The sequence below is a fragment of the Haliotis rubra genome, unplaced genomic scaffold (assembly GCF_003918875.1).
Source record: "Haliotis rubra isolate DU_JTF1 unplaced genomic scaffold, ASM391887v1 Scf150, whole genome shotgun sequence".
NCBI lineage: Eukaryota > Metazoa > Mollusca > Gastropoda > Lepetellida > Haliotidae > Haliotis > Haliotis rubra.
This window is the reverse complement of record NW_025765448.1, coordinates 633,450-644,991: the sequence shown is the minus strand read 5'-3', so window position 1 is coordinate 644,991 and position 11,542 is coordinate 633,450. Positions and strand designations below refer to the sequence as shown.

The 11,542-nt window shown below is 40.8% G+C and overlaps 1 protein-coding gene across 1 annotated transcript in view; it reads right to left on the bottom strand.

Annotated features, from left to right (window-relative positions):
• Positions 1–1,822: 1,822 nt before the first annotated feature.
• The window catches only part of LOC124270259 (neurogenic locus notch homolog protein 1-like), a 106,469-nt gene continuing 96,749 nt past the window's right edge, over positions 1,823–11,542 (bottom strand). The window contains 9 exon segments of the mRNA XM_046705295.1: positions 1,823–6,614; positions 6,887–7,132; positions 7,676–7,721; positions 7,723–7,825; positions 8,161–8,337; positions 8,661–8,844; positions 9,413–9,545; positions 10,095–10,463; positions 10,809–11,374. Of these exon segments, the coding sequence (XP_046561251.1) occupies positions 5,331–6,614; positions 6,887–7,132; positions 7,676–7,721; positions 7,723–7,825; positions 8,161–8,337; positions 8,661–8,844; positions 9,413–9,545; positions 10,095–10,463; positions 10,809–11,374 (3,108 nt within the window). The 3' untranslated portion in view covers positions 1,823–5,330.

The window sequence follows — 11,542 nt, the reverse complement described above, 5'->3', positions numbered from 1 at the left end:
TCCCCACATGGGTACAACGTGTGAAGCCCATTTCTGGTGTCCCCCGCCGTGATGTTGCTGGAATATTGCTAAAAGCGGCGTAAAGCCAAACTCAGTCAGTCAGTCAGTACAAGACTCTGTTGGTGAAATCGCATATCGTCTCTACGTAAATATAACATCTTACTCAGAATTGAACAGTGTTGTGGCTATACCGAAAACTTCATCATTTGAGTTAGAAACGTGTGGTCGAAAATTCAGTTGAAATACTTACCATGAGTCTCAGCAATCCCAAACAGAACCAAACACAGGGATATCAACAACATTGTAACTAAACGGGTAATTTTCTGACAGTGTTGGTGTCTCTGTATTTATATCAAAATCCTCAATTTTCATTCTCCACGGGGAATAATTAACCTCGGCTGACCAGGTTTAACTTTCTATTTACCTATCAGATTGAATATCGAAGGGCAATTAAGGTACCAGTTGGGTTGAATCAAGTTGGAACTACACAGGTGTTCATTCTGATTAAACCCGGTCACAGAGCATATGTGATGTCCTGATAAGTCCTCCCACATTGTCCTGGGGAAGATGAACGGACTTGAAACAAAGAGTACTTTACATCTACATCAATCCTCCATCACAGCAAGGAAATTAGTCAGCCTCGGGGTCCCCCTTCCACACAGCCCGACTGTAATGCAAAAGTCCTAAATGAAGCAAGTCTAGATTTGTACGGGTTCGGGTGAGTCTCCCACCACTCTCAGGCTATTTTCGTTTCTGTCAAAACAATGTAACTTATTGGGTCTGGACCAGGGAGTGAAGTGACCGACATTGCAAGCATAGATCACTTTGGGACTGGGTGGTCAGACACAATTGAATCTTTCAATTGGTAACATCATTCTGACTGAATTCACAAGTCTGTGTGTGCCTCCACAACTGCAGCTATCTCTTTGTCTGTCTGTCTGTGCAATCCCTTTGTTTCTGTTTTAGTTTCATCTGTTTCTCAGAATATCACCTTTCTCTTTTCGAACATCCACCTGTAACACTACTGCCGGGTGAGATTTTATAGATACAAATCCCCAATAGTACAATGTACATGTATAGGATTTGTCTATATCAATGAAGACCTTTACGAAAGTTATGATTTGCCAAGGCTCAATGACATTTTGGGTTTGTTTAATGTCACTAAATAACAAGTCTGAACCAGGCAACCCAAAGATTGACAACATGAGCATTGATTGGATAAGTCAATCAAATCATCAAGTCTGATTTCCCCATCTCATCAGGACAAGTGGGGCGGTGGGGTGGCATAGTGGTTAAAGCTTCATTCATTACCAGGTTCGATTCCTAACATGGGTAAAATGTGTAAAGCCCATTTCTGGTGTCCCCCACTCTGATATTCCTGGGGCGTCGGGGTGGCATGGTGGTTAAAGCTTTGCTCATTACCAGGTTCGATTCCTAACATGGGTAAAATGTGTAAAGCCCATTTCTGGTGTCCCCCACCCTGATATTCCTGGGGCGGTGGGGTGGCATAGTGGTTAAAGCTTCGCTCATTACCAGGTTCGATTCCTAACATGGGTAAAATGTGTAAAGCCCATTTCTGGTGTCCCCCACCCTGATATTCCTAAGGCGGTGGGGTGGCATAGTGGTTAAAGCTTCACTCATTACCAGGGTAGATTCCTAACATGGGTAAAATGTGTTAAGCCCATTTCTGGTGTCCCCCACCCTGATATTGCTGGAGTATAAACTCACTCACTCACTTTGGACAAGCTAAGATTGTTGAATATCAATTCTAACATGGATCTTCGTGGGTCGTCGTGGTTCAATGACAACAAACTAATTAATATTCTTTGTACATATTTTATTATATCGTATTCAATGCATAAATAAATGGATGAGGAAGGCTTCCTAAGGCAGGTGAAAATATTAGACTAATTTCCCAACTACTGTCATTCTGTGGCAGCTTCGAAACTGTTGAAATGATGTACAGTTCAAACTTCTAGTAAAGCTGTATCAAAACTTTTATTTACATCATGTACAAAACAGACTCTGAATAAACATTACAAACAAAACGGGTTTTATTGTGGCCAAAAAGAAAAAAACATATTGAAACTTAAATAATTTGTTCTGGCAGTGGAGAGGTAGTAATATTTAATGAAGCTGTCAATATTCAGTTCATCTGAATATCAACCATTACCATATTCATGACCTTTGGTAACATCCTTTGATCTTGGTGATCAATAGAAATGTCATAAAATGCCACCTGATAAATTGTCGGTTGGCCCCTAAGGAACCTTTTGTTGAATCACATAAAACTGCATCAACAACTGAATACTCAGAGCTTCATATCAATAAATTTCAAGTTTTGAATGGCATTCTCATAACAGGCACTAGACCGTCTCCATGGAAACTTTCTCAGTTGAATAGTCATTAGTGCCGAGAGGAAGTAACATCAAACATTATCAGTAGTGATCTGTTTCAAAATGGTTTCCTAGTCAGTTGACAGTCAAGGATTGTGTGCTAACGTACTAATGAAAAATAGCTCCATGCGTTATGTACCTCAGCACAATTAAGTTGTGATGCTATGTCATGCACGGTTCTATGCATCAACAACCAATTACATAATATCACACAATCTGTCAACTAATGATAAGAAAACATAACAATGCAAAAAACAGAATAAGATAAATGCATTAATGTAGATTAGTACTGTACAATGTAGAAAAAATACTTATTCACACGCACATACATACATTTTAGCCATGAGCTTAGCCTTTATACAGCCAAAGATACATTGTACATACTTTATTTACTCTAAAACGTCAAGTCTTCGGTCAATTTCCTTTTAAATCTAATCACAATAAACCCTACCTTTCCAGACTTGTGTGACACAGTTTATGGACACTTCATATTTTCATATTTGCTAAGATAATATAGCTGTGTTACAATTCATCAAATCTTTAACAAGTCAAAATGAACAATTGTTAGACTAGAAAACATACAAAATATACACAATACACCTTCATAAAACTCGGATCACTGTTTTCTCATTTTCTTTTCTTTAATGAATTCTTTCAAAAAGAAAAAGAAGGCCAAAGTGGTCAGTTGAAACACCTCTTAAGAACTTAAATTGTATTTTTTTCCACAATAAGTGACGTTGTTTGTTGTCAACTGGGTACCCATGAATATCATCTCTCTGTACCACTCAACACTCCTGTATAATTCTACCCAAAAGTCACAAAATGAGAAAATAGCAAAGTGAGACATGTTAGTCTTACAAAAACAGGTGTTCTTTACTCGACGATCTGAAAACCTGTAAGGTAAAGAGAATTACTGGTGAAGACATCTTAACAATCGATTACAAATAAAAACCTAGCCAGTCTAGCATAATCAAATTATTCATGATTTAACCATGTAAAAAACAAATATGCATTACCATGCCCTATTTTGTCAAATCAAATGATGTAATGACAATAAATACAATGTCCTACAATACCACAGAAATAAATATGAGAAACTAACATCTAAAACTATTGCTCTGTGTCATATTAAAAACATTTTAGAACAAGACTGCTTTTTGGCATAAATATTTATAGCCTTATGACTACTGTCACTGTGAATTTCTAGACCAATAATTCTCTTTATTTTTCCTTCAACACAGTGGAATGAAAAAAAGAGACAGTTTTAACACCATTTATTAACTGCTGCCGGAATGACCCCAAGGAATCCTGGTCATACAAGTGATTACCTCCCTTGGTTTAGAAAGAAAATTGAGATCAAATGTATTCATTTTGGGAGTAACAATGACATTGAAATAAGGAATGGGGATTCGATGATAAGAAATGAAATAAAATAACAAAACAGCCATGAGTAACACCCTAAAATATTCAAAGTATGTTATCTATGCCAGTTTCCATAGCAATGATAGCTGCCATTTCTACTTCCGCAATTTCTCAAGGAACTTAACTAAAACATCAACAAATGATCAGGATCTCATCCCTAAAAGGATACCAAATAAACCAGTTATGATAATGAAAAATGTTGACTGTAGAACTGTCAGGGGTGAATTATTTAAAATTATTTGTAGGCAATCACTTGTAGATACAACACTCAACATACAGAAGAACACAAACACAGTCTTCATAAGATACACAATTAAAACCGAGGCAATGATGTGGAATGGCATTTAAATGCCACTATGAGAGAAACAAAAAGAATGAAAATGAAAATATCATATGGCTTGTGTGACACTGAATAATGATACGATTCTAGTGACTGTCTGAATTGTGTATAAAAATACAAATATGAGAATGTACATGATTTGTATCCATGCGAGTTGACCTTTGATACAGTATGTACATCTTGTAATAATAACCTTGAAATGTCCTGTGATTCAAGTCAGCAAAAAAGACACATTGTTATTGCCACTAATTTGTGGGAGATGTTCCCTTCGTCTTGTAATCAATTTGGGATTATCTATAGTTGACTAAAACTGCAACAACATTTGGCATGTTACTTAATTCACAGGACAGTAGGCAAAGTGTGTATTTTCAGAAGGCCTATCAGCTTCCTAGCGGCTAACACTGCTGGCAATGCCTTAGTATTCACCTTCATGCAAGTGGACGACCTTTAGCCAAATTCAAGGTCACAAAGGTAGGGATTTTCTCTTCTCAATACCAAGCAAATAAAATCAACATAGCACAAATGATTCTATGGCACCACCTCGTCAAAGGACATTAGTTAGGTATTCAAGCTGATCACTGGTTATGGAACCAGTGTGTATGTATACCTGTAACGTATCATGAAAACATCCTTAATTGGTACAAAAGCTGTATGCACATTTACCCTTCAGCATCCTTGTTCACGTTAGGCAACATTCAGCCATGTAAAATTAACAGATCCTTCTCATAAAACTTATAAAACATAAAATCTCTTTTTCATGCTGGCATGCGGGCCATGCTGTCATCTTTGTCACAGCACAAAAAATTGCCAACTGTCAAACACCTCGGTATCATTGTTCCAGGGACTTGTTTATCCATGGGCAATGTGTACCCCTTTCATAGATTCCTAATGGCACAATGAACTTACTGTAAGTTTCTCACCGTTTGGTAGAAAATATGCACATGACACAAGTCAGGTCACATCAGTGTTCCTTTTTTCTTAAGTCACATGCAGTGCCCCCTGGTGAAAGTGTTTGCGGTGCAGCAGCAACTGTATCAGGAGTTCCGGATGCCAACACATCCAATCATAGCCTTATTGTGACCTGTGAACACATTTTGTGTTCCATTAAGTCTGAACACAGTAGCAGCACGCACATCAAATGCATAGTGATGGGTTCCTGGCTACACTAAGTCTTAGATATACACGGCATCAGCTGTTCGTTTGTTGCGGCTGGGTACGATGGGTTGGACTGGGCTCGAGATTCCTTCTGACCAGTCTGAGTGAGCAGAGTGGGGTGAGGAGCTTGACCACTGGCCTGGGGAGTCAGGAGATGGGGTTGGGAAGTGATCGGGCAGGAAGGTGGACATCTGATGTTGGGGAGGGGAGTCGGAACTCATCTGACTGTGATGAGAAGGTGGGGTAGGGAATGGCTCAATGTTCATTGTGTTGTACGCTGGATACTGTTGTTGTTGTTGCTGTTGCTGCTGCTGCTGTTGTTGTTGCTGTTGCTGCTGCTGCTGCTGCTGCTGCTGCTGCTGCTGCTGAGTGTTGGAGTACTTTGGACACACATCTGATCCTGGGTATATGGCCGAGATGGCATGATGGCCGTCATTTGACGGAAAAGTGTACTCAGTTCCACCTTGATTCCGGCCCATGGTATTGGATTGGACCCTGTTCTGCTGGGCATGTTGCTGCATGGCTTGTATGTGACGAGGAGACGTTGGAAGATTTTTAGGTTTAATGGGTGATGGTATTCCATGAGCAATGGGGCTGCCACCAGGCTGCGTGTTGGGCGTGGAGTTTGTGGATGGTATTTGATGGGGCTGCGCATGATGAGGATCCAGCCAGCCCAAATCCTGGTCCATAGTTGCACTAGATCTATAATGATTAGTCATTACAGTCATGTCACTGACGTTCAGTGGCTGCTGCAGGGTCCCCATCTGACCGTCATCTAATGAATGAATGTGTGGCTGAGGCATAGCCACCACTGTGTTTTCATAACGTGGTGACGTCAAGTCGTAACTTTGTGGTGACTGAGAAGAGTCCAATGAAGTGCCAGGTGACACTGTCCCAACTGAAGATGACTCGTTGGAGGTGGAGGTGGACTTTTTCTTCCGAGATTTGGACTTCTGTCCCTGTGCCAGGCCATTTGGTTTGCCTGACTGGGGAGAGATAGGTCCATGGGATTTGGCATTCTTTCGTCCTTTCTGTTTGCCAGGTTTTCCACTCATGTGGGGCATAAATGAAATGGATGGAGATGGCACACCACCATTTGCTAAATGAACACCAGCAGTGGGACTGTTCACTTTATATTCCTCCAACAGTTGCACAATGTCATGGTGTCTGCGCTCATAAGCAACATGGCTGGGTAGTCGATCCATATGATCGGTGATATCCCTGTTGGCAAAGTGATCCAGGAGGATTTGAGCTGTCTCATAGCTTCCCTCTCTAGCTGCCAGGAACAAGGGGGTTTCATCCTGAAACAAAGGATAGCAATTACAGTAAATTTCATAGGACAACAATATGGTTCATAGAGTGACTTCACCACAGCAATCAACAAAATTCTTTAGAAAGTGTTATTTCATTTTTTACGGAGTGCACCTGATTTACAGTCTTTTTAAACCTGGACAATGACTAGACCTCACTCAACTCATAACATAAAATACTACATTTCTCATTGAGGAAGTTTGACAATGACTGTACCTTCTCAACTAATAATAAAAACACATTATCATTCCGAAAGTTGTACCTTGTTATCCTGGGCATCTCTGTTTGCACTATGTTGCAGCAACATCAACGTTGCATCTCTGTTGTTCACTGCAGCTGCCCAGTGCAAAGCTGTCTTGCCGTTGTTGTCCGCAGCGTTTATGTCTGCGTCCGCGTTGATGAGATCTTCCACCATGCCCTCGATGGCCAGACGAGCTGCCAGTATGAGTGGAGTTGTCCCATCATGCATTCGAGCATTGAGATTGGTTGATCTGTTCCTCAACAGAATCTGTAAGGAAAAAAACAAGTGATGACAAACTTGAATTAAAACCAATGTAGCTCTGTCCCTTAAACTGTGATATAAAGGGAGGTGTAAATATTTGGTTGTCTGCAACATGATGTGTATCTGCAAGCAGGCAATACAATACACAGAACCAGTATGATGGTTATCTTATTCTAAGTTATCCTATTCAATTACAACCGAAAATGGTGAGCAACCCATCCACACGTATTAAATTTCCTTGAAATTAGTAACCCAGCTACACTATTGTCATACCATTACACAATATTTTGACTGACTGACTGAGTTTTTCCGCGCTGTTAGCAATATTCCAGCAACATCACGGTGGGGGACACCAGAAATGGGATACAATATTTTGAAAAAAGGATCACACCATATCTTAATAACATATACTGTCATATATCTAAGCGAAAACAGCCCTACGTCTGTCATAAATCTTCAACACTGGTTAAACTGTTTTACAACATTCTAAGTGTTATGATCCATGTTTGACCAGGGCCCTTGTATATCTGATGATGTTCATGATCTTACCTGGAACACTCCCTGAGCGTCAGCAGCCACAGCAGTGTGTAGCGGTCCGCCCAGTGCTGTCCTGGGTGTTGGGATCAGCACTAGCATCCAGCAGCGTCTTTGCAGCATCAGCCCTGGCATACCTTGCAGCCAGGTGTAAGGAGGTCTCACCTGTTGATGAAACATCAGGCTTATAGTAACCTGTCATCCTAATGGTAACAACTGGTTGTCAGAAGGATCTCAGAACAAAATTATATAATTTAAAGTATGTATATCAGTGGAAATTGGTACATTTGATGCAAATGGGAAAATTATCTACAATTCTGATATTGAACAGTTAAACATAACTGCAATACTGCAGCTATTCACAGCCTTCTCTACTGAATATGAAGTACATGCAATGCAGAAAATTTACAATGGAGGCAGTATATCTGCCATTTGCCTGTGTGAGTCATTTCTTATCTCCAAAATAACACTGTCACTGTAATACAGTAGCACGAACTCACCTGTACGATCAGTCTGTGCATTGATTGCAGCCCCCTGCATCAGCAGACTGGTGATGACGTCAGCTGACCTCTCCTCACCCTCCCCGCTCTCACCAGACCCAGAGCCGCTGTCCTCATCACACCCAGTCTCCAAACCTCCACCACGGAATGATGCCAGCATCAGGGGCGTGAAGCCATCTGAGTAACATCAAACAGAAACAACTGAATGAATGCTATCTCTAATGTACACAACATCAGTGCACGGTGAGGGTTCTTGGTTATGAAAGAATTATGATCATTTCAAACGTATGGATTCTCTTTGAGAATGAATTTTTCGGCAAGGTTGTCTCTGGCCTGATAGAACAACCTTGCACTTTCGTATCAACACATGTTTTACAGATGGTACTGAGCTGTTGCTTCAAGTCTGCTTTCTGGAAACAGTGATGCTAAGTCTATAGGAGCTACACTTACACTTTAATATTAAAGTATTTTTGTCAGAGAAAGGGAATGTATCAACTTACCAGGTCCTCTCACATCGACGTCCTTATTGTCCATTAGGTCCTCACCCTGAGGTGGTGTCAAGGCCAGGATGGATGGTTTCGGGATGTTGGCTGCATCAAGATGCTGTTGTGTCCACTGACGAGTGTCACCCTGGTCAAAGTCCATGCAGGCTGCCTGGTCACTCTCCCCACAATGCCGTTCAATCTGGAGACACAGATTTGATTACATTACCCAGTCTCTTATAACCTAACCTGCTTTCACAGCTTCAAGACCATGTTAGCAATGTCTGACACTGCACTTAAGCAAGACAAGTACATTATGATAACTCCATATTACAGATTAAAAAAAACCCCTTCTTTTAACTTGACTGAGCATCAACACCTTTATTCTACCACACAATATTCAAGCAATATCACTGTGGCAACATCACTGTGGTGAGCAATATGTGTGAAATCAAATGTCATAGCATTAACCACAAGGCTATCAAAAAGAAATATCTGCCATATTTTGGCACTATTTAACTTAGTAAATAGGGCCTATATTTCAATTGATTGAGTATTGTTTTACGCCGCTTTTTAGCAATATTCCAGTAGCATCACGGCAGGGGACACTAGAAATGAGCTTCACACATTGTATCCATGTGGGGAATAGAACCCGGGTCTTAGGCGTAATAAGCGAACACTTTAACCAGTAGGCTACCCACCACCCCATTTCCAATGAAATGAGCCATCAATGAATGACTAAAAATATTGAAACAGCTTACATTGCATACCTTCTGGCGCTTCCTCTGAGGCTGTTCCTCATCCTCATCCTCCCAACAGTCACTGCTCAGTGGTGGCGATGTGTGGTTCTCGTTGGCATCCATCTTGTCCAGCTGGGACTGGTGTGAACCCTTCTGGACTTCACTGAAAAACAGATATGAAGACATACAGGAACCAATTCAGCATCTGGCATGACAAATAACTTGATGAATCCTACAAATTACTGTGTACACATCAACTGCTGTAAATGATAGAATCAAACTTGGTCTTTCCAATAAGCACAAAAATTTGCTTAGTCAAGAAACTACTTTATAATTTGTATTTCCGGCATGACATGATAGCTGAATACGGTGAGGATGTCTTGTGAGTCTCCTTCACTGAAAGGCAGATATAGAGCTGGTTCACATTTGACACCAAGCTGCACATCCAATGAACCTACAACCAAATCCAGGTACCTGTCATGGTACAGTGCATACCCTTTACACAAGAATAAATTTCATGCCAAAGACATTCCCAATAATCACCAAGTTTGAACAAAGGATCTTATAGCAATCTATTGTTCTTACTTCTTACAGTCTAACAAAAACATGTTACCTCTTAATAGGAGAGCTGTCATAGCCATGTGTTACTACTGAGTAACCCCTGCCTCAGCAACAAATACGTTATTTGCAAGTTTGACAGAAGGTAACTTACTGCATCTCCTCTCCATCAGGGCACTTTCGATTTCGGGCACGTGGTTTGGTGGCTTCATTCCTGCGAAAGAAACCCTCAGGAAACCATGTCACTGCTCTCTCTGTTCGTCTCGAAATTACAATGATTACAGCCAGAGTGAAGAGCAGGATGGCGCCACAGGCAATGACAATGTAGATGAAAGTCATGGGTGGGCTGTTTCCAGGTACAGTGTCATCTTCAGCACTGACTGAAGCAATAGGAACGCCAACATCTCCTCCTTCCTTCAAAGCTGCTGCCAGAAACTGGGCAGCAGGGTTAGCACTGTTGAAGCAGTTCTCGGGGCTGATCTCATAACATTTTCGGTAGTCAATTTCCAAATATACTTTTGTCCTGTGAAGAAAATAGAAACACAAGCTAAAATACAATCTTATGATGTGCTTGACATTCACATAACAAACAAAATATCCTTCCATTATTTAAGCAAAAGTCAGTTGAATTATGGTATCAACCTGATGCAAATTGGATACCAACAGCAAAACGATTTCTGACAGATTATCAGTGATTCATTCATATCCTTTTCACTGCAGTTTTGACCTTAAGCCTGATGTTATCTTTAATGGCCAGATAATTAAGACTGTTTACTCTCTGGTGTTGGTGTTTCATGAAGGACCTGGTTTGGTTGGCAGGTTCAAAAATATGAACTAAAAATAACCAACTCGCAAACAATGGACATACCCTGTCAGCAGAGAACGTTTTTCTCTTTTGGAGACTTGCATCTTCAACAAACTTTTAATGTATCTCTTGACACGAGCATTGGCATCTTCTTCTTCCTGCTTCCATGGAAAGATCATCTCCTGGCCTGCGGAATCCTTCTTTATCCGAAGCACTGCACGCAAGATGTGGCTCAAATTGCGCAGTACCATTGTTGAAATGTTGCGAAAATGTCCTGGTGACACCAAGACAATGATAACCAGCGTTCCCTGGGCCAGCTTGGGAGGGTTGTTGTCACAGTCAAGACCATCCCACTCACAGTCAGCAGTGTTACAGCCCTCATCACAGTGTCCATTGTGGTAGTTGAGGCGACAGTACTGATCATAGAACGGGTTGCATTCTTTGATGTCCTGGCAGTCGAACCCATCATAGAGACAGTCTTGGTTATTGCACTGTTTGTTGCAGATTCCGTTCTTGAAGACCTTCCAGCAGTACACACCATCCCTTGCCTGTGTGCAATTTACCCACGGCTTCATCCCATAGGAACATTCCTTGCCATCATAATCGCATGCATGCATGTTACATTCAGTCTGAAAAGAAAACCACACGTAACTAAGATAAAGAAACATTAAATTTCAGTGGTGGTAAGTTTTTTAAATCTAAGGACTGTCGTAATGAGTAAATTCTAACATCATCATCAAACAATACTATTTATTCTTATAGTCTGCTTGCAGTGAAACCGTACCGATGAAATTCAC